Here is a 23,372-nt window from a genome sequence, read left to right on the forward strand (position 1 = left end):
TGATATGATAGCCATGTTCAAATATATAAAAGGATGTCACCTAGAGGAGGGAGAAAGGTTGTTTTCTGCTGCTCCAGAGAAGCGGACACGGAGCAATGGATCCAAACTACAAGAAAGAAGATTCCACCTAAACATTAGGAAGAACTTCCTGACAGGAAGAGCTGTTTGACAGTGGAATTTGCTGCCAAGGAGTGTGGTGGAGTCTCCTTCTTTGGAGGTCTTTAAGCAGAGGCTTGACAACCATATGTCAGGAGTGCTCTGATGGTGTTTCCTGCTTGGCAGGGGGTTGGACTCGATGGCCCTTGTGGTCTCTTCCAACTCTATGATTCTATGATTCTATGAAAATAAAATCTCAGGATTATCCACACACACACCCCTTTATCCCTGACACACTCTCCAGTAAGCAGAATAACACACACAGAGAGAGAGAGATAATCTCTAAAACAACAAATCGTGCTCACCAGAAATAGCCAGGATTTTTTGTTTATTTATTTAAAAAAAAGACATTTACAAAATAGTGTTAACAGGTAGCAGTTCTCCATATACAAAGTCTACAGAGCCCGTTTTTTTTTAATTAACTGTACAGTGTTAACAAAACAAAGGAGATTTGGGAATCGTCAACCAGGGAACGGCTGAGCTCAACTGCAGAGGAGGTCGACCTGCGCTAAGGTTATTATTATTATTAATAATAATAATAGGGGTTTTTCCCCCCAGGGGCTGAGGAGACTTGCTTTCTCCTCTTATTACCCTGGAAGGGAGGAAGGAAGAGGGCAGACTGGGAGCTGCAAGAAACATGGAACTGGTATTTAAAGGGAATGAACGGGTTCCGACGGCGTTGGGAAACACTTGAAAACTCTCTAAGAGAGCATTTTAGGCTCTCTCCTTAAATGAAAATTCGGGGGGACAGAGGAGGGACGAGTTTTGTCAGCTAAAATAGCTTGTAGTGCAGAATTGTCCCCTTGTTTTAAATAGATAACCAACACCCCCCCCCCACCCCACCCTGTCTTCTAACTTGCTCTGTTCCTAGAACATTGTTATTTACACTCACGGATAACTGAGCGTGTGTGAATTTGAAAAGGTGGATTCAAGCATCACCCCACTTTCTGTTTTACGCCAAGGCAAATATTTCCACCTGCATTCCCCCCCCCCCCCAAGCGAGCTGGGTTAAGTTTCCCCACAGGGCATTCACAGAGCAGCGATTAGCAATTATTAGGAAGAAGCGTTTCCTAGTGTTTTTTCAAAAAGTCGTGGTTGAGCTTGGAAGTTAAGTGCGATATGCTCTGAACAGTGGATTTCCCTGGATTTGCAGTTGCGAAGGCGGACAAATCGTAAGGGTCCCTGCAGCGACTCTGCCCACGCTCACGCCCCGTTTTCCACCCTGGAGGACTTGCGCAACTGCCGATTCCGGGTCTCGGGTGGCGGGCGGCGGACCCCTTCGTGGGAACGACTGCCCGCCCCTTATCCGGGGCAATCCGACGGGGCAATCCTCTGCCTCGGGAAGGAGTCCGATGATGCAGGCAGCAGAGACCAGGGGGGCCTGTTGCGCTGAGAGACGGGGTGAGGGGAACCCCCTCTTTGCAGGGGGGCCCATTTGCTGCGGGTCGCACCGAAGGCCCCCAGTGCTCCTGACGCGGGCGCAATGCCCTGCCGTACCCACGGCCGGGACTCAAACGCGTCTCCGTGCCGGCAGTTCTTCTGCCCTGCCAACCGCACGCCGCCTCCGCCTTCTCCCCAGGTGTTGCGGGTTTGGAGGCAGCCCGCTGCCGGATCAGAGCCCCCGCGCGGCTTGCCAGCGCCTCCGCAGCTTGCCCGAGTCTCCACGGCCGACTTCCCGACGTGCGGCAGCGAAAAGGGAGCCCCATGTTAAGTCCCCAAAGGAGAAGCTTCCGTTTTTTGAGGTTTGCGAACAGGACGGGGTTTCGGGGAGTTAGGCCGCCGCTCAGATTTTATCCTGGAGTTTTCTTGCGGGCCTACAGGTCGTGGGGGACAGGGCATCACGGCCAGCCTCGCGAGGTCACACGCTTTCTCAGTGTGACGGCAGAAGAGTGGTGGCGGCGCCAGCAGCAGCTATGCAGGGATACCTGCAGACACAAAAGTGGGGGAGAGAAGGTCCGGGCTCCCCAGAGGCCGTTATCGTTATTATTATTGTCCTTATTATTATTGCACTGCACCGGTAAAAGTGGAAAAGGCGAAGGAGAAAGAACGGCGGCGGCTCCTCCTCTATCACCGCTTCACTTTCGCGTCTTCCTTGATCTTCCAGATCATCAGTTCCATGCACGCCCGGGCATCCTCGCTCGAGTCGTGGCCTTCCACTGCCGGGAAGAAAAACAAAGAGAGAGTTGTGACTCATCTTCTGGGACAGTGGTGGCCAAACTTGGCCCTCCAGATGCTTGGGACTACAATTCCCATCACCCCTGACCGCTGGTCCTGTTAGCTAGGGATGATGGGAGCTGTAGTCCCAAAACAGCTGGAGGGCTGAGTTTAGTCACCGCTGCCTTGGGGTGATCAAAAAGGGACTCGGGAAGATGGGGAGGAATTGGGGTGGGGTGGTGAGGGACCCCAATACCTCAAGGACCGCCTCTTTCCATATGAACCTATCCGGACCCTGAGGTCATCTTCTGAGGCCCTCCTTCGTGTGCCTCCTCCTCAAGAGGTCCGGAGGGTGGCAATATGAGAACAGGGCCTTCTCTGCAGTGGCCCCCCCGTCTGTGGAATGCTCTCCCCAGGGATGTTTGCCTTGTGCCTTCATTATACACCTTTTGGCACCAGGCAAAAGCATTCCTTTTTAACCAGGCCTCTGGTTGACCTCAACGACATCCTATACCCTTTTAAAATGTAGTTCTATTGGGTTATTGTTCTTTTTACGATTTTACATATTCTGATCTTTTCTGTGAACTGCCCTGAGACCTCTGGAATTAGGGCGGTATATAAATTCATTCAATCAATCAATCAATCTTGGCCCTTGGCTCTGGGACCTGTGTCCGGGCTGAACAATAGGGGTCGAGACGCTCCTTTAGGTATATTGGGCCGAGGCCATTTAGGGCTTTCTAGATGAGCACCAACACTTTGAATTGTGCTCAGAAACGTACTAGGAGCCAGTGAAGATCCTTTCGGACCAGTGTTATATGGTACCGGCAGCCACTCCCAGTCCCCAGTCTGGATTAGTTATAGTTTCCGGGTCACCTTCAAAGGTAGCCCCACGGAGAGCGCATGGCAGTAGTCCAAGCGGGAGATAACCAGAGGATGCGCCACTCTGGCGAGACAGTCTGCGGGCAGGGAGGGTCTCATCCTGCGTACCAGGTGGAGCTGCCCTGGACCCAGAATTGACCTGTGCCTCCATGGACAGCCAGGAGTCCAAAATGACTCCCAGACTGTGCGACCTCTGCCTGGCTCCCTGCACAATCTCTCTTCTTGCAGGGAGGGGACCGCCAGAAGGCCCTCGGAGCTGGACCCCGGTGTCTGGGCTGGACAATGGGGGTGGAGACGCTCCTTCAGGTCTACTGGGCCGTTTAGGGCTTTCAAGGTCAGCACCAACACTTTGAATTGTGCTTGGAAATGTCCTGGGAGCCAATGTAGGTCTTTCAGGACTGGTGTTACATGGTCTTGGCAGCTGCTCCCAGTCCCCAGTCTGGCTGCCACATTCTGGATTAATTGCAGTTTCCGGGTCACCTTCAAAGGTAGCCCCACGTAGAGCGCATGGCAGTAGTCCAAGCGGGACTGTAAGGCTATTCCTTTATGGGAAAGAAGGGCACTGGGGTGTGTGGAATTGGAGCTGTAGGTCTTTAGAGGCTGGTTTTCGGGGGCCAGGGCTTTACAGCTCAGGAGCGGAGGGGGCGGAAGGCGGACTGAAGACCCCACGGATTCTCTCCCTTGCTTCCCATCCCGCCCCCCTCCATGCGCCGAAATCTCACCGCTGTCCTGGATGATGCGCTTGAGGTAGTCGGCCATCAAGGTGCGCAGAGCTCGCTTGTAAGGCAAGCCCAGGCGGTGAGGGAAGACCACAGCCGTGTCCACCACAGTCCCGTGGATGAGCTGCCGGGAGAGACGGACGCAGACAGGGTCAAAGGGTTTCCCTTTCCCCCAAGTACTTCCGCTATGTTCTTCTGCACCAGTGGAAACCCTCGCGCCACCAGGAACGCGTCCTCAGACCCCCCACTTGGACCCGGGCAATTATCTGGCTGCCAACTTTGCGATATCATCACCGGCTAAACATCGCAATAGGGGATGCGGGTGGTGCTGTGGGTTAAACTACAGAGCCTAGGACTTGCCGATCGGAAGGTCGGTGGTTTGAATCCCCCCAATGACGGGGTGAGCTCCCGTTGCTCGGTCCCTGCTCCTGCCCACCTAGCAGTTCGAAAGCACGTCAAAGTGCAAGTAGATAAATAGGTACCGCTCCGGCGGGAAGGTAAACGGTGTTTCCATGCGCTTCTCTGGTTTGCCAGAAGCGGCTCAGTCCTGCTGGCCACATGACCCGGAAGCTGTATGCCGGCTCCCTCAGCCAGTAAAGCGAGATGAGCGCCGCAACCCCAGAGTCGGCCACGACTGGACCTAATGGTCCCCGAGCGGGACCTATTTATCTACTTGCACTTTGACGTGCTTTCAACCCGCTAGGTTGGTAGGAGCAGAGACCGAGCAACGGGAGCTCACCCCGTCATTGCGGGGATTCGAACCGCCGACCTTCTGATCGGCAAGTCCTAGGCTCTGTGGTTTAACCCACAGCGCCACCCGCGTCACCTGCCCCAAAATAGGGGGCGTCTTATATACAGAAAAATACGGTGATTCTTATTATTCAAAAAGTGAGCTCCTATTCACGTGGAAGCCTAAAAGGCCATTCACTGTTAATAGCTCATTCTCGAATTGGCTCCCTCTCTAAAAATCAGATTGCCCCCCCCCCCCCCCCGGTGGGGCATGTGTGCTGGGAACCAGGGAGATAGAAGGTATGCTTTGGAGAGTTGCGGCTCTGGGAATAAACAAGGTTGGAGTATACGGCAACGGGTTTGGGGTTTGTCTGTACGACTGGGGGATGGGATGCTGTGATGGGTTTGGGGGATAGCCACCTGATCTAGCGTTGCTCAGTTGCTTCAGTCTGGATGGGGTGAGGGGCACAGACTCCTCTGTTAAGCCGCTCAAAAGGGGGAAACGACCCCAGCCCACCCTGCGGCTGATACATCGCTGCCCAGCTTTCCCCAGAGCAAGCAGAACTGCCCCGCCAGAACTCTCCCGTTACCTTCAGCGCAAACAGGTCGCTTTCTAAGCTGTGCCCGATCAGGATGGTGTCCGAGCTGAACATGCTCAGGAGGACGGCTTGGACGTCCCGCAAGGTGATGGAGGCATTCTCCAGGTCCGCCTCCGTCACGCCGGAAAACCTGCGGAGGCAAAGATCAGCGCCGTCAAACGGGTGGGAATACTTGCCCTTGCGAAGGCAGTCAAAATTGCCGCTTGATCAAGGCGTTGATGCTTTTGAATTCTGGTGCTGGAGGAGACTCTGGAGAGTCCCATGGACTGCAAGAAGATCAAACCTCTCCATTCGGAAGGAAATCAGCCCTGAGTGCTCCCTGGAAGGACAGATCCTGAAGCTGAGGCTCCAAGACTTTGGCCACCCCAGGAGAAGAGAAGACTCCCTGGAAAAGACCCTGATGTTGGGAAAGATGGAGGCCGCAAGGAGAAGGGGACGGCGGAGGACGAGATGGTGGGACAGTGTTCTCAAAGCTGCCAGCCTGAGTTTGACCAAACTGCGGGAGGCAGTGGAAGAAAGGAGGGCCTGGCGTGCTCTGGTCCAGGGGGTCACGAAGAGGCGGACACGACTGAACGACTAAACAACAACAACAAGGCGTCTCCTGGCAGCTCTTTTGAGCAGAGATGGAAAGAGGATGCTGTCCCACCAACGAATGAAGAGGAATTGTGACAACGTTAAGGGGCTCTGCAGAAACGGCAAAACTCGAGGGAAGATTAAGAAACCAAGAAGAACTTTTATTTTTATTTTTATTATTATTTATACCCCGCCCATCTGGCTGGGTTTCCCCAGCCACTCTGGGCGGCTTCCAACAGAACACTAAAATACAGTAACCAATTAAACATTAAAAGCTTCCCTAAACAGGGCTGCCTTCAGGTGTCTTCTAAAACTTTAAGAAGGAATGGGGAAATTTTACGATGTATTTAAGAGAACACTGTAAACAACTAAAAACGTTTGGAAGGGTTTGATGAACGCTCGTAATGTAGTCAGAATTAAGGTAAAAAAATAAATGGATTATTTAAGAACAATAGAGAAAATAAATGAAGCAGCGGGAAAAAAGATTGATAAAAATGGTAACCGTGAAAGGCCAGAGGGGAATCGAAGGGTTCAGGGAATCCTAAATGATGATGTTGATGTTTAATGTTGGAATTTAAATTTGCAATGTAAAACTCAACAAAAAAAGATAAGAAAGAAAGAAGAATGAATGGGGGAGATGTGTGGATTATCTAAAAAATTACTGCGAGCAATTAAACACATTAACAGGATTAATTTAAAAGCAAGCAGTTAAAAGCTGGCTTCGGAAGAAATGCAGAGAGTGACAAACAAAATGATTTAAGGGGGAGATGAAAGTTTTGAAAACGTTTTTTACAAGAAACCAAGAAGGGCGGGGAGGGAAGTCAAAACAAGGATGTTACGTAAATGTCAACTCATGATGATTGTTGTCAAATTTGAAAACGACAATGCAATTTATGTATGAAAACAAACCAACAAAATATCCATTTTTGAGAGTTATAGGCTAGTCTCCAGCTCTCCCTTTTTGTAAACCCGCAACTTACTCGCATTTGACTTGTGAGCATTCAGATTTAAGCGTTTGGCAAAATAGATAATCATTGAAAAGAGAGCGGAAGGGGGGGAGAGAGAGAGACTTTTGGCAATCCTGCCTGACCTTGAACCCAGTGTGTGTTTTGACTATATGTAATTTTGGCACAGTCCCCAGAATGTACAGGCTATTTGAAAGACCGTATCCCCTCATATGAACCTCTCGTATTTTCTATGTTTTTAGCTTTTCCCTCCCATTTTATCTGCATAAGCTGGCCTTGGGTCTCAGGCTGAGAAAAAGGAAGGAAATAAACAAATACGTAAAAGAAAGAAAGAAAGAGAGGGAGGGAGGGAGGGAGGGAGGGAGGGAGGGAGGGAGGAAGGAAGGAAGGAAGGAAGGAAGGAAAGGAAAGGAAAGGAAGGAAAGGAAGGAAGGAAGGAAGGAAGGAAGGAAGGAAGGAAGGAAGGAAGGAAGAAGGAGGAAGGGAAAAGGAAAGGAAAGGAAGGAAAGGAAGGAAGGAAGGAAGGGAAAGGAAAGGAAAGGAAAGGAAAGGAAAGGAAAGGAAAGGAAGGAAGGAAGGAAGGAAGGAAGGAAGGAAGGGAGGGAAAGGAAAGGAAAGGAAAGGAAAGGAAGGAAGGAAGGAAGGAAGGAAGGAAGGAAGGAAGGAAGGAAGGAAGGAAGAATTTGCCCCATTTCATTTTGGAGCAGAGGAACCACACAATTTGGAACTTAAGGGAAAAACTAAACTTGGGAGGACAGGAAGTCAACTTACGGTCTTTTTTTTTGTGAAAAATCAATAAACAAGGTTTTTTAAAAAGAAAAACTAAGCTGATTTGGCTGGCCTGCCAGAAAGGCTGTTGTGTGTGGGAGATGGAGACATTGGAGTCTCTGGAGGACTTTTTGCCACTAGGGTTTAGACAGGCCAGCAATCTGAAGGTTAAGAAGCTGGGCACAGTTTGCACCTAATGCTTAATAATAATAAATTTTATTTATACCCTGCCCTCCCCAGCCAAGACCAGGCTCAGGGCTGCTAACACCAGGTAGAAAAAAAATGGATTGAAATACAACTTAAAAACAAGATTAAAATACAGTGGTACCTCGGGTTACATACGCTTCAGGTTACACACTCTGCTAACCCAGAAATAGTGCTTCAGGTTAAGAACTTTGCTTCAGGATGAGAACAGAAATCGTGCTCCGGCGGCAGCAACGGGAGGCCCCATTAGCTAAAGTGGTGCTTTAGGTTAAGAGCAGCTTCAGGTTAAGAACGGGCCTCCGGAACAAATTAAGTACTTGACCCGAGTGTAATGGTTCTAGGGGTTGCTCGTGCGTAAGCCGGTGCAAACACCTGGCTGGATTGCCTGAGTGAACCTTTTCTGTCCGGACAGCCACTCGCCCGTGGCTGTCTCAATCGCTGGCAGAATCCGTCAGTGGGCGTTTCTTTAACTTCTTCCAGCAAAGAAGCTCTTTGACGCCTAGTCTCCTCCTACTCTCTCTGTGCGAAAGCCTTCTGCGCAAGGAGGGCGTGGGCAGCGGAGGACCTCTACTCTCCCCGCTGGTCCCCGGCAAGGAGTCATGGGACTGCCTCGCCGCTTCCCCCATCTGCCCCCCTTCTCCACTGGTGCTACGCTGATTCTCTTCCCCAGAAGATGGGCTGCCTCTCCCAATCCCGGGACGCTCTCCGGAATCCCTCTGGATTTTGCTCTCTCCCTCCGGCACTGATGGCAGCTTCCTGACACAGAGGTACCACTGTACAACATTAAAATGCAGCCTCGTTTCAGTGGAAATTCCAATCAAAAACTTTTGGGGGATGAAAACGTCAAATCTTCACCAAGGCCAACTATCCAGACTGGTCCTACGTGGGCCGGGGAAAAGCCAGGGAAGTCCCCAAATAGGAAGTCCAGCACAGAAGGAGAAAGGAAAAAGGGAAGCATTAAGGCGCGGCGGACCAGGCCTCTGATTACCCTCACCGAGTGTTGTAGTCCACCACTTTGTGGTCAGGCTTGACAAAGGTGTCATAGATGACTTTCAGCTCCGAGTTGATCACCGTGACGCGAGTCAGCTCCAGGCCTTGCTTGGTGTAACACTGCGGGAGCCGAAGAATAAGAGAGAGAGATTAGAGGGGGGTGGGTGACTCAGGGAGGCTCCCTTTCCGCAGGCAGCCCTGATCCCCTCTTCGCCAAACCCTCGCCTGACTCAACGACCCAGAGATTAAACCGATTTGGGGTCCAGAGAGGCAGGACTCAAGGGGAGGGGGGAGAAGAGATTTCTGACAACTTTCAAGGCTGCTTCTTTCGGCCGACTGTTTCCCAGCGGTTAAGGAAGAGAGCTATGATTTTAGTTATCTTTTTTCAGAACAGACACGATAGATATAGATATAGATATAGATATAGATGATATAGATATAGACATAGATATAGATATAGATATATAGATGATAGATAGATATAGATAGATGAATGATAGATAGATGATAGACGTACAGACAGATGATACATAGATGATGGGAGAGAGAGAGAGAGAGATGAGATGATAGATAGATAGATGATAGATAGATAGACGTACAGACAGATGATAGATAGATGATAGACAGATAAATAGATAGACGATAGATGATAGATAGATAGATAGATAGATAGATAGATAGATAGACAGACAGACAGATAGATAAGAGTTGTGCCACCAACCATTTCGCAGTCTAAGGCGTAGATGCCCGGGTTTCCGTCCGCGCTGGGCACCTTCTCAAAGGTCTTCACGAAACCCTCCAAGCTCTCCTTCCTGCCGTCGTGAACGTGTTGCTGCAAAAGGGAGGAGGAAATTAGAGGGGCAAAGAGAGAAGGAAGACGGCTTATTTCACCTTGCCTGGCTTTAGGAGGACATGGCTTTAGGAGGCTTAAAGGCAGGCCACCATCATCATTTTATTATTTTATTATTTATATACAGCCCTATACCCAGGGGAGGAGACTCTGGAGAGTCCCATGGACTGCAAGAAGATCAAACCTCTCCATCCTGAAGGAAATCAGCCCTGAGTGCTCACTGGAAGGACAGATCCTGAAGCTGAGGCTCCAAGATTTTGGCCACCTCAGGAGAAGAGAAGACTCCCTGGAAAAGACCCTGATGCTGAGAAAGATGGAGGGCACAAGGAGAAGGGGACGACAGAGGACGAGATGGTGGGACAGTGTTCTCGAAGCTACCAGCATGAGTTTGACCAAACTGCGAGAGGCAGTGGAAGACAGGAGGGCCTGGCCTGCTCTGGTCCAGGGGGTCACGAAGAGGCGGACACGACTAAACGACAAATACCCAGGGGTCTCAGGGCGGTTCACAGAATAAAAATCAAGATATAAAAACACAAAATACCTAATAAAAATAAAAACAACAACCCAATTGCGCCCCCGCAAAAAAACCCACATTTTAAAAGGGCATAGGATGCAAAACAGATCAACCAAAGGACCGGTTAAAAAGGAACGTTATTGCCTGGCGCCTAAAGGTGTGTAATGAAGGCGCCAGGTGAACTTCCCTGGGGAAAGCGTTCCAGACGGGGAGCCACTGCAGAGAAGGCCCTGTTCTCGTATCGCCACCCTCCGGACCTCTCAAGGAGGAGGCACACGAAGGAGGGCCTCAGAAGATGACCTCAGGGTCCGGGTAGGTTCATATGGGAAGAGGCGGTTCTTGAGGTACTGCGGTCCTGAGCCGTTTAAGGCTTTGTAGGTTGAAAGCAGCTCTTTGAATTGGGCCCGTAAACGAATTGGTAGCCAGTGCAGTCGGACCAGGATGGGAGTAAGATGCTCAAACCGCCTAGCTGACGTTCACACGGACCGGTCGGGCTCCGCAAGGTTTCAAGCATTCCCAGTCCTACCTGGGGATTGCGAGGGGGGCAGGACTGAGCCTGGGAGCTTCTGCCTGCAAGTCAGGGGCTCTACCGGTGAACTACGACCTGCGCCTAGATCTAGCAACCACGCTTCTGCCACCTGGGGGCTCCGTGACGGAGGACGGGCGAGTTAAAAGGAAACCAAGGAAATTTGAAAGTACTTACTTTTGCGACTTGGCACCCGGGGGAACCAACCGCTCCAGAACAGCAGTTGTAATGGGTTTCCCAGCCGCCAGGAACTGAAAGGGAGAGAAAAGCTTGAGTAAGGAGGACACTGTGGCTTAGGAATCAGCAGAAGGGCATTTCCCAGAAGGTACCAGCTGAACGATACGCAGAGGCAATATTTACACCCTGCCTTTCTCTCAAGCGCTAAAGGTTTTAGGTTAATAATAATAACGATGATGATTGCTTACAAGCAAAGGGATGAGATAAATAAGGGGAAGGCGCCAGGGAGGGAAGAGGAAACAGCAACGCTCAAAGCGTGGCTCTTTGTCGAAGCTGCATAGAATCATAGAGTTGGAAGAGACCACAAGGGCCATCGAGTCCAACCCCCTGCCAAGCAGGAAACACCATCAGAGCACTCATGGCATATGGTGGTAATCTCGTAATCTGGGGAACCGGGTTCGAGTCTCTGCTCCTCCACCTGCAGCTGCTGGGTGACCTTGGGCCAGTCACACTTCTCTGAAGTCTCTCAGCCCCACTCACCTCACAGAGTGTTTGTTGTGGGGAGGAAGGGAAAGGAGAATGTTAGCCGCTTTGAGACTCCTTAAAGGGAGCGAAAGGCAGGATATCAAATCCAAACTCTTCTTCTTCTTTGAGGGGTTTTTTTTGGGGGGTGGAACGGCTTTTACAACCAAGCGGGGTAGAAATACGCAAACGGGAGGTTGTGAACTCTCCTTCCTCGGAGGTTTATAAGCGGAGGTTGGGTCCGTCGTGGATGCTTTGAGATTCCTGCATTGCGAGGGGGGTGGGCTGGATGAAACCTCAGGGTCCCCGCTCCCAAGCCACGAGAAGCAGCAGCTCTGCGCAAATCCAACAGGTTGTTGCGAAGACGGAATGGCGCAGGGAGTCCGAGCACGGACAGAAGATGCAAACCGCCGGAAACACCCACTTTCTTTGAGCTCCTGCAGAGGAAGGATGAGTTGCGGGATAAAAGAACTCAAATGCAACGCTCTACCTCTCTGCTTGCGCAACTTCCCCCAGTGGTGGACGCATTCCTCCTTCCGGACGCAGTTCCCAGACGGAGTCACCATGTACTCGGTGCCGCAGCGGCAGCAAACTCTGCAAGAGCCTAGAAATTTGGGGGAGGGAGAAAGAAAGAGATTCAGTGAACTGCTGTGTTTTTCGTGCCATTAAGACGCACCTGACCGTAAGACGCGCCTAGTTTTTAGAGGAAGAAAGGGGGAAAGCCCTGTTTTCTGGGGGAAATCAGCTCATAGTTGTGTACAGTGGTGCCTTGCAAGACGAAATTAATTCGTTCTGCGAGTCTCTTCGTCTAGCAGTTTTGTCGTCTTGCGAAGCAACCCTATTAGCGGCTTAGCGGCTTAGCGCTATTAGCGTCTATTAGCGGCTATTAAAGGCTTAAGGGATTAGTGGATTAGCTGCTAAAAGGCTATTAGCGGTTTAGCATCTTAGAAAAAGGGGGTGGGGAGCGAAAAAAAATCTCAAGACTCGCAAGACATTTTTGTCTTGCGAAGCAAGCCCATAGGGGAATTCGTCCTGCGAAGCGCATCGAAAAACGGAAAACCCTTTCGTCTAGCGGGTTTTCCGTCTTGCGAGGCATTCGTCTTGCGGGGCACCACTGTAGCTTCTTTTGCAAAGATGAAAAGCCCAGTTTTTTTGAGAATCAGCTCAAAGTTGTGCAGCTTCTTTTGCAAAGGGGAAAAAAACCCTGTCTTTATGGGGTTCAAATCCGCGCTCAGTGGGTGAACCTAGGGGCTGGTCACTGGTTCTCAGCCCAACCTACCTCCCAGGGTTGTCACTGGCGATAAAGCGGGGAGGTGGACACAGGAGGGGTTATAAACGCAACGGATCGATACTATATGAGGATTGCCGAGCCAGAATCCCTCACGGGTCTCGCCCCTCTCCCCGCGGAGCTTACCGTCGGTCGTTTTCTTCTCCTCCGCATTGAAGACGACGGCGCGGCCCGACGTCTCGGGGCACGGCAGGGGGTACCCGTGCTCCTTCAGGTCCTCCTCCGTCAACACGTACTCCTTCAGCCGGCGGTAGAGAGAGGCCCCTGAGGGTGGCAAAGAGATTGGCTCGCTCAAATCAAACCGGCTGAGCCGAGATTTTAGCTCCTGCTCTTCCGGTTTCAGAGGGATCGCAAAGGTTTTGCGGTGTTCTGCTCGGTCCTGCTCCTGCCCACCTAGCAGTTCGAAAGAACGTCAAAGTGCAAGTAGATAAATAGGTACCGCTTTGGCGGGAAGGTAAACGGCGTTTCCGTGCGCTGCTCTGGTTCGCCAGAAGCGGCTCAGTCATGCTGGCCACATGACCCGGAAGCTGTACGCCGGCTCCCTCTGGCAATAAAGCGAGATGAGCGCCGCAACCCCAGAGTCGGCCATGACTGGACCTAATGGTCAGGGGGTATCTTTACCTTTAGGGACGCGGGTGGCGCTGTGGGTTAAACCACAGAGCCTAGGACTTGCCGATCAGAAGGTCGGCGGTTCGAATCCCCGCAATGACAGGGTGAGCTCCCGTTGCTCGGTCCCTGCTCCTGCCAACCTAGCACTTCGAAAGCACACCAGCGCAAGTAGATAAATAGGTACCGCTCCGGCGGGAAGGTAAACAGCGTATCCGTGTGCTGCTCTGGTTTGCCAGAAGAGGCTTAGTCCTGCTGGCCACATGACCCGGAAGCTGTACGCCGGCTCCCTTGGCCAGTAAAGCGAAATGAGCACCACAACCCCAGAGTCGGTCACGACTGGACCTAATGGTCAGGGGTCCCTTTACCTTTTTACCTCGCTCTGGATTTAGGGATTAAACGCACCGAGGTCCTCATAAGGAAGAAAGGAAGGGGGCGCAGACACAGACACAGACACAGACACACGCAGAAGACACAAAGAGGAGCCTACCTTTCAGGTCTTCCGCCCGCAACTGAGCGGCCGCAGAGCGGTTCAAGGTGAAGCTGGTCTTGGCTGCCAGTTTGCCTCCCAGCATGGCCTCGTGAGACACCAGTTTCCGGTTGCCAATCCCTGGGAAGGGGGAAAGGAGCCGGGTACAAAATGGGCACATTAGCAAGCGTTTCTGAAGGCAGGCTCCAGCCAGGGACGCTCGAGTCTGCAAATTTCTGCGCAACCACCCGTGGATCGGATGCAGTTAGCAGGCCGTAGCTCAGAGCAGGCCCACTGAAATGAATGAGCACGGCTAAGTTAGGTCTGTTGTTTCTCAATGGCCCGGACACTGAGGCCCAGCTCCGAGGGCCTTCTGGTGGCTCCCTCCCTGCAAGAAGCGAGGTTACAGGGAACCAGGCAGAGGGCCTTCTCGGTGGTGGCGCCCGCCCTGTGGAACGCCCTCCCGTCAGATGTCAAGGAAATAAACAGCTATCTGACTTTTAGAAGACATCTGAAGGCAGCCCTGTTTAGGGAAGCTTCTAACATTGGATGAATTATTGTATTTTAGTATTTTGTTGGAAGCTGCCCAGAGTGGCTGGGGAAACCCAGCCAGATAGGTGGGGCATGTATGCATGAATGAATGAAATGAAGAAATAAATAAATAATAAAAAGGGACACGGGTGGCGCTGTGGGTTAAACCACAGAGCCTAGGACTTGCCGATCAAAAGGCCGGCGGTTCGAATCCCCGCAATGACGGGGTGAGCTCCCGTTGCTCGGTCCCTGCTCCTGCCCACCTAGCACTTCGAAAGCACGTCAAAGTGCAAGTAGATAAATAGGTACCGCTCCGGCGGGAAGGTAAACGGCGTTTCCGTGCGCTGCTCTGGTTCGCCAGAAGCGGCTTAGTCCTGCTGGCCACGTGACCCGGAAGCTGTACGCCGGCTCCCTCGGCCAGTAAAGCGAGATGAGCGCCGCAACCCCAGAGTCGGCCACGACTGGACCTAATGGTCAGGGGTCCCTTTACCTTAATAAGAAGCAAGCAAGAAAAGATACCCACGGCGAGCATCGTGCGCGGGGCTGGGAAGGGCGCTGCGCAGCTTCTTCAGGGTATTCACCGCCACGTTCAGGTAGATGTTGCGGCTGGTGCTGCGGTCGTAGACCACTTTCTCCTCCGCCAGGGCCTGTAGACGGCACATCGTTTAGGGAAGCTTTTCACGTTTGGTGCATTACTGCATTTTAATATATTTCGTTGGAAGCTGCCCAGACTGGCTGGGGAAGCCCAGCCAGATGGGCGGGGTATAAATAATAAATTATTATTATTATTGGCAGAAAGGTACAAACCTTGTCGAATGCTTCCTGCTGCGAGCTGCACGACTTCAGGCACTCGTCGATGAAGAGGTTGAGGTATCTCTGCCGGATGTTGGTGGGGACCTTAGCCCCGAACTCCGTGGGAATCACGGGTCTTTTCAAAGTAGCACTCTGGGGAAGGGACAAGGAGGGGGAAGAGGAGAGATCCGCCTGAGGAATTCGGCCGACAGGCTACTGGGATCTGTGGGGCTCCGGCATGTGCGACTGGCCTGTGAGACCTGGGTTCAGATCCTCACGCTCAGTCATGTTGGGTGACCTTGGGGGGCTAAGCAGTCATCTTGGGTCCAGCCTACCTCGCAAGGCTGTTGTGAAGATGAAAGAGGGGCGGGGAGGAGAACTGTGGCCTATGAATACATGCGGAATGAAGGTGAGCTTAAGGCTCCCTGGACACTGAGGTCCAAGACCTTCTGGCGGTTCCCTCTCTGTGAGAAGCCAAGTTACAGGGAACCAGGCAGAGGGCCTTCTCGGTGGTGGCGCCCGCCCCGTGGAACGCCCTCCCATCAGATGTCAAAGAGAACAACAACTACCAAACTTTTAGAAGACATCTGAAGGCAGCCCTCTTTAGGGAAGCTTTTAATATTTAATAGGTTATCAAACAAATAGAGTGGCTATAGAAACCCAGCCAGATGGGCGGGGTATAAATAATAAATTATTATTATTATTATTATTATTATTATTATGGCACTCAGGCACGGTTGAGATACAGTGGTGCCCCGCAAGACGAATGCCTCGCAAGACAGAAAACCCGCTAGACGAAAGGGTTTTCCGTTTTTCGATGCGCTTCGCAGGACAAATTTCCCTATGGGCTTGCTTCGCAAGACAAAAATGTCTTGCGAGTCTTGAGATTTTTTTTCGCTCCCCACCCCCGTTTGCTAAGACACTAAGCTGCTAATAGCCTTTTAGCAGCTAATCCGCTAATCCCTTAAGCCTTTAATAGCCGCTAATAGCCGCTAAACCACTAATAGCGCTAATAGCGCTAATCCGCTAATAGGGTTGCTTCGCAAGACGAAAAAACCGCTAGACGAAGAGACTCGCGGAACGAATTAATTTCGTCTTGCGAGGCACCACTGTACTGGACTTTGCCGCACAAGGGCTAAAGTGATTTCCAAAAGGGTTTGAAAAAACAACTGCCTTCTAGACTCCAGCCTGGACAACGGTGAGATGAGGATGGGGACTGTGGTTTGGCAACCTCAGAAAGCCCTGCCACAGCCCCTCTCCTGACCTAAGGATCATCTCCACCCTCACCGTTCAACTCGGACACCGGGGTCCAGCTCCGAGGGGCTTCTGGCGGTCCCCTCCCGGCGAGAAGAGAGGTTGTGCAGGGAGCCAGGCAGAGGTCGCACAGCCTGAGAGTCATTTTGGACTCCCAGCTGTCCATGGAGGTGCAGGTCAGTTCTGTGTCCAGGGCAGCTGTCTCCCAGCTCCATCTGAGACCCTCCTTGCCCGCAGACTGTCTGGCCAGAGTGGTGCATGCTCTGGTTATCTCCCGCTTGGACTACTGCCATACGCTCTACGTGAAGGTGACCCGGAAACTGCAACTAATCCAGAATGCGGCAGCTAGACTGGGGACTGGGAGTGGCTGCCAAAACCATATAACACTGGTCCTGAAAGACCTATATTGGCTCCCAGGATGTCTCCAAGCACAATTCAAAGTGTTGGTGCCAACATCGTCCAGCCTGGACACCGGGGTCCATCTCCTGAGGACCTTCTGGCGGTTCCCTCCCTGCGAGAAGACAGGTTGTGCAGGGAGCCAGGCAGAGATCACACAGGTTGGGAGTCCATGGAGGTGCAGGTCAATTCTGTGTCCAGGGCAGCTCCATCTGGTATGCAGGATGAGACCCTACCTGCCCACAGACTGTCTGGCCAGAGTGGTGCATGTTCTGGTTATCTCCCGCTTGGACTACTGCCATGCGCTCTCCGTGGGGCTGTCTTTGAAGGTGACTCGGAAACTGCAATTAATCCAGAATACGGCAGCTAGACTGGGGACTGCGAGTAGCTGCCGGTACCATATAACTCCGGTCCTAAAGGATCTTCACTGGCTCCCAGTACATTTCCGAGCACAATTCAAAGTGTTGGTGCTGAGCTTGAAAGCCCTATTCTCACCTCACTACTTTCAACGCTGCCGATCTACGGTTCTGTGCACCCTAGCGCATTTCACAACCCATCTCTGACAGAGGCCCTGGCAAGACGCAGAAAACAGTCTGGCCCCCTGCGTTCTGCGGTCTCCCTTGTGAAGCAATTCGGGGGGGGGGGACAGTGGAGAGAATCTGTACCTGCAGTGTGGGAGCGTGGGCTATCCTTTTGGGGACGTTCGTGTTGGTCGTCTTGGACGCCATCCCGGAGAGCGTGCGGGCTTTCAGGGACAGGGCTTCAGCCCCGTTGGAAGTGCTCCCGGGAGAAGCGGTTTTCTTGAGGCCTCCTAGGACTGGGAGGACACAGGGATGGGGGACAAGCAAGCAGAAAACAGATAAACCTAACAGGACAACGTCCAGAGCTAAACCCATACAGTGGTGTCTTCGTTCTCAAACTTAATCCGTTTCGGAAACCAAAGCATTCCAAAACCAAAGTTCGCTTTCTGGTTGAAAGTAATGCAAAGTGGATTAATCCGTTCCAGACTTTTAAAAACAACCCATAAAACAGCAATTTAATATGAATTTTACTATCTAACCAGACCACTGATCCATAAAATGAAAGCAATAAACAGTGTACTGTTTCAATCCATCGGTAGCTATGGGCCAGTCCACTGTCCCTCAGACCTTGTGGGGGGCCGGACTATATTTTAGGGGAGAAAACGAACGAATTTCTATGCCTCACAAATAACCCAGAGATGCATTTTAAATAAAAGCACACGTTCTACTCATGTAAAAACACCAGGCAGGCCCCACAAATAACCCAGAGATGCATTTTAAATAAAAGCACATGTTCTACTCATGTAAAAACACCAGGCAGGGCCCACAAATAACCCAGAGATGCCTTTTAAATAAAAGCACACGTTCTACTCATGTCAAAACACGCCGATTCCCAGACCGTCCGCGGGCCGGATTGAGAAGGCAATTGGGCCGCATCCGGCCCCCGGGCCTTAGGTTGCCTACCCCTGGGCTAAAACATGGGCAGGATTTTAATCACACTTGTAAAGTATGGATAATTTGGAAGGATAAAAATTTGGGTAAGTATTGATATGCAGTTGTAAATATTATCGTCAGGAGCCAGGGAAGGGAGATGGGCGGAAGTCAGGAGATTCAGATTAATCTCGATAGTTGGATCTTGGATTGTTTTTTTGTTGTAGGATTACACTTTTTAAAATCAAATAATAATAAAAAAAATGAGAGAGGAAGACAAAACATTTCTCTATGCACCCCCCACCCCCTGCAATTTTGGAACCTTCCAGAATGTCTCCTTCAGGGCGGAGAGGCGCCTGACTAGTTGTCGGCTGCCGTGCCGAGAGAGATAACTACGCAGAGATTTACGATATCCAGGGCAAAGATTCTGGTGACGTACTCTCTCCCTGTGCAGACAGGGAGATTAAATGGGATTCGCCTCCTATGCTCTGAAGGAGCCGTTCGTCACACCGGAGGCAAAAGCTGTTTTCAGATACGGAGGACCATCTCCGAGTGAGAGTGACCGCCATCGCGGCCAGACAATGCATAATAACCCTCAAGGTTCGCCGCTTTAGGGCCTCGGGTCAGCAAAACCTCCCTCCTTTTAACTTTTTTTGAGACTGGAACTAATTACAACTGAAGCGATATCCCTGCAGATTACCGTGTTTTTCGCTCTATAAGACGCACCAGACCACGAGACGCACCTAGTTTTTGGAGGAGGAAAACAAGAAAAAAAAATATTCTGAATCTCAGAAGCCAGAACAGCAAGAGGGATCGCTGCGCAGTGAAAGCAGCAATCCCTCTTGCTGTTTTGGCTTCTGGGATAGCTGTGCAGCCTGCACTCGCTCCATAAGACACACACATATTTCCACTTATTTTTTAGGAGGGAAAATGTGAGTCTTGTAGAGCAAAAAATACGGTAATTCTCACCCGCAATGCAAATTGGCTGCTGGCGTAAAGAAGAGGCGTTAATTTTAACAGGCAAGGGAAAACAAAGCAAAAAAAAAAGCTTATCCTGTTTCTCTGTAATTAACGAAAGTTCACACCACGGATGAGGTAGCTCCTGCTTCTTAAAAAATAATAATAATCGTTTTATATTACTCTTACCTCTCTGTCCTGTCCGTGTGGCGTCGGCTGTAAAAGTGAAACTGGAAACAGCGCGGGAATGGAATGCAATGTTTACTTAAACTTCACAAGATAAGGGGGAAGACGAACAGAACCCAACGCGGCAAAGGGACTGCGGAAAACCCCACTGATTGTTGGCATCAGTGGAATGATTATTGGGTGAGCAATTGGGAGAGATCAGGGCTGAGGTGGGCAGAGTGGAGCTAGAGTGGATCCCTGCAGATCCCATCAGGGCACTCCGCATTTTCTTAAGGAAACGCGGAACAGTTGCAATCACTTTGAATCTTAAGACGGGGGTGTCCTCCCAAAACATGTGTTAGGTAAAAGGTAAAGAGACCCCTGACCATTAGGTCCAGTCGTGGCCGACTCTGGGGTTGCGGCGCTCATCTCGCTTTACTGGCCGAGGGAGCCGGCATACAGCTTCCGGGTCATGTGGCCAGCAGGACTAAGCCGCTTGTGGCAAACCAGAGCAGCGCACGGAAACGCCGTTTACCTTCCCGCCGGAGCGGTACCTATTTATCTACTTGCACTTTGAGGTGCTTTCAAACTGCTAGGTTTGCAGGAGCAGGGACCGAGCAACGAGAGTTCACCCCGTCCATTGCGGGGATTTGAACCGCCGACCTTCTAATCGGCAAGTCCTAGGCTCTGTGGTTTACCCAAAAGGCAAAATTACAACAAAAATCACAAACATGGACTCCAAAATAAAACAGTGCAAACAAGCAAAACAAAACATGGGGGGGAAACAAAACAAAAAACAAAAACGCACATCTACAAATAAAACCATATCATCATTCTAATCGTTACGTATGTATACACATATTGACTTCCTTCCTTTGTTCTAAGACCTCGGAATTTTTACTCTTTCTAAATTGTTGTGTCTAATGTAGATTTGTTGACAGGAGCAGGGACCAAGCAACGGGAGGTAACCCTGTCGCAGGGATTCGAACCACCAACCTTCTGATCGGCAAGTCCTAGGCTTGCGAAGGTAAACGGTGTTTCTGTGTGCTGCTCTGGTTCGCCAGAAGCGGCTTAGTCCTGCTGGCCACATAACCCCGAAAGCTGTACACCGGCTCCCTTGGCCAGTAAAGCGAGATGAGCGCCGCAGCCCCAGAGTCGGCCATGACTGGACCTAATGCATTGTATTTTTGGTTTCTATGGAAGCCGCCCAGAGTGGCTGGGGAAACCCAGCCAGATGGGCGGGGTACAAATAATAAATTATTATTATATTATTATTATTATAATGGTCAGGGGTCCCTTTACCTTAATGTAGATTACCTCTATCTTTATACTTTTTGCAGCATTCTTCTCTTTCTTTAACCCTGAAGGGCACTCCGCATTTTCTTAAGGAAACACAGAACAGTCGCCATCACTTCGAATCTTAACATGGGGGTGCCCTCCCAAAACACGTGTGACCATTACACAAACCAAAAACAAAACCCCATGCTCTACCAGATGTTGAAATAGGCCTGTCACTCAGAAGGGAAAATCCCCACCCCTTGTAGCAGAGAAGCTAACCGCACTTCTCATCGCGAAGTATTGGAAGACACAAGAATTACCCACTTTGGAAGAATGGCAGATGAAGGTGATGGACTATATGGAATTGGCAGAAATGACTGGCAGAATCCGAGACCAGGGAGAAGAGTTGGTGGAGGAAGATTGGAAGAAATTTAAAGACTATTTACAGAAATATTATAAAATCAATGAATGTTAGAATGATGTTGGATTGAGGTTAAGGGATTTTTAGTAACAACGGTATGAAGGAATATGTAAAAACGGAATGTTAACAGGTGAAAATTCAAAGGTATAATATATTAAGATCAAGATAAGGATAAAGTAAAGAGGGAAAGGATTTGCTGAATAAATAAGCTGAATTGGAATACAAAGAGGGGAGGTGTGGGGAGGTCCGGGAACCAAGCAAATGCAAGATGTGTTATGAAAATTTGAATTGTTTTTAATTGTTTTTTTCTATTATTTTTGTATTTTTCTTTTTCTCTTTTGTGAAAATCTTAATAAAATATTATTATTATTTTTAAAAAAGAAGCTTACCGCACTTGGACACGGCAGGAAGAGCTGGGTTGGGCACGTGAGCTATCCTCTTCTTCTCCCCTTTGTGCATCGCCACGGAGGCTCTCGGGGGTGCTGGAGACGGCCGCGTGGGGGGCAGCTGCCGGGCCAGCTGGGCCGCCTGCTTCTGGGCCAGCTGGATCCGCTGGTAGCACACCTCTTGGGCCGTCGGGGGCCGGTACGGGCGGAAGACGGGCTTGGCCGGGGCCTCAGCCTGCGTGGAGAGGAAGGGGGTTGGTTGGCACCGATAAGACCGGGGGCGGCAAACCGAGGCCAGAGTTTGAACCAATTATAAAGGAAGGGGCAGGAAGGTCAGCCCCTCCCACTTAATGATCCAGAGTGATCCATGCGACAGTCACCTCCAGGCTTGACTACTGTCATTCGCTCTACGCGGGGCTGCCCTTGAAGCTGTCCCAGAAACTCCAGCGGGTGCAGAATGCTGCAGCGAGGCTCCTCACGGGGTCTCTGCCATGGGAGCATATTCACCCAGTGCTTTTCCAGCTGCACTGGCTCCCGGTGGAGTACAGGGTCAGATTTAAGGTGCTGCTTTTGACCTTTAAAGCCCTTCACGGCCTAGGACCCTCGTACCTACGGGACCGCCTCTCCCGGTATGCCCCACGGAGAGGCTCAAGGTCCATAAATAGCAACACCCTAGTGGTCCCGGGCCCTAAGGAAGTTAGATTGGCTTCAACCAGAGCCAGGGCCTTTTCAACTCTGGCTCCGGCCTGGTGGAACGCTCTGCCTCATGAGACCAGGGCCCTGCAGGATCTGATTTCTTTCTGCAGGGCCTGTAAGACAGAGTTGTTCCGCCTGGCCTTTGGCTTGGAGCCAATTTGATTCCCTCCCCCTCTTTCTTTTTCCTTTCTGCTCCTGCGATGAGGCTGCATTTTAACATGTTAATGTTTCAATATTTTAATGTGGTATTTTATTCTTTTTTTAAGTTGTATTCATTCAACTTGTTTCTATTATTGCTTGTTAGCTGCCCTGAGCCCGGCCTTGGCTGGGGGGGGGGGGTATAAATAAAAATTATTATTATTATATATGCAAAATGCGCCTGGCTGAATTTGCATAGGGTTCTAGATGTCTGGGGACTCCACCTCCCATCAGCCACTGGGGACGGACGATGGGCTTTGTAGTGCAGGGTTAGGCAACCTAAGTGGGGTTAAAATCCTGTCCATGTTTTAACGCAGGGGTAGGCAACCTAAGGCACGTGGGCCAGATGTGGCCCAATCACCTTCTCAATCCGGCCCACGGATGGTCCGGGAATCAGCGTGTTTTGACATGAGCAGAATGTGTCCTTTTATTTAAAATGCATCTCTGGGTTGTTTGTGGGGCCTGCCTGGTGTTTTTACATGAGCAGAATGTGTCCTTTTATTTAAAATGCACCTCTGGGTTGTTTGTGGGGCCTGCTTGGTGTTTTTACATGAGCAGAATGTGTCCTTTTATTTAAAATGCATCTCTGGGTTATTTGTGGGGCATAGGAATTTGTTCATTCCCCCCCCCCAAAAAAAAATATAGTCCGGCCCCCCACATGGACCGGCCCACGGCTGAAAAAGGTTGCTGACCCCTGTTGTAGTGGGATGCGATCCGGCAAGCGCCACACGGGTTACACCCAGTACGTAGCAAGCCCGCCTTTGTTCTCTCCCCATGGCCTGCCTCAAACCCATTGCGAGGTGGTCCGGGTACAGCGGTGCTAAGGAACAGTGAAATGTTTGAGCTTTGCCATTTCCAACTCATTTCACCCATGTCCCTTATCTCTCTGTTAGATCTGGGGAGGGGGGGGGACGACTAATGGATGGTTGGGCGAAAAGCACAAGGCGTTATTTGTGCTGACCACAGACCTTACTTGTCAAAACAAAGCTTTCGTGGCAAGGCAGGGAGAAAAATGGGTCAGCACACACCTCGCAAACATCGGGCCATTAAGAGCTCTCTGGTTTCGTTTCACGGGGTGAAAAACAAAGCCTTTCCCCTCCGGAGCGGAAAATTCCAATAAAAAGAAACCGGGGAGGGAGGAGAGGACAGATTCCAGAGA

General features: G+C 50.7%; 1 protein-coding gene across 2 annotated transcripts in view; it reads right to left on the minus strand.

Annotated features, from left to right (window-relative positions):
- Positions 1-464: 464 nt before the first annotated feature.
- The window catches only part of REXO1 (RNA exonuclease 1 homolog), a 34,683-nt gene continuing 11,775 nt past the window's right edge, over positions 465-23,372 (minus strand). For both annotated transcript variants that reach the window (XM_083421389.1, XM_083421390.1), the window contains exons 4-16: positions 21,323-21,554; positions 17,327-17,478; positions 15,027-15,164; positions 14,743-14,866; positions 13,710-13,829; positions 12,740-12,877; positions 11,816-11,929; positions 10,804-10,877; positions 9,458-9,568; positions 8,741-8,856; positions 5,228-5,366; positions 3,912-4,032; positions 465-2,312 (exon numbers count right to left, since the gene is read on the minus strand). In XM_083421389.1, the coding sequence (XP_083277515.1) occupies positions 2,224-2,312; positions 3,912-4,032; positions 5,228-5,366; positions 8,741-8,856; positions 9,458-9,568; positions 10,804-10,877; positions 11,816-11,929; positions 12,740-12,877; positions 13,710-13,829; positions 14,743-14,866; positions 15,027-15,164; positions 17,327-17,478; positions 21,323-21,554 (1,668 nt within the window). In that variant the 3' untranslated portion in view covers positions 465-2,223. The remainder of the gene's footprint in view (positions 2,313-3,911; positions 4,033-5,227; positions 5,367-8,740; positions 8,857-9,457; positions 9,569-10,803; positions 10,878-11,815; positions 11,930-12,739; positions 12,878-13,709; positions 13,830-14,742; positions 14,867-15,026; positions 15,165-17,326; positions 17,479-21,322; positions 21,555-23,372) is intronic.

The sequence above is a fragment of the Podarcis tiliguerta genome (genome assembly GCF_965153285.1).
Source record: "Podarcis tiliguerta genome assembly, chromosome: 18".
In the NCBI taxonomy this organism is placed as follows: domain Eukaryota; kingdom Metazoa; phylum Chordata; class Lepidosauria; order Squamata; family Lacertidae; genus Podarcis; species Podarcis tiliguerta.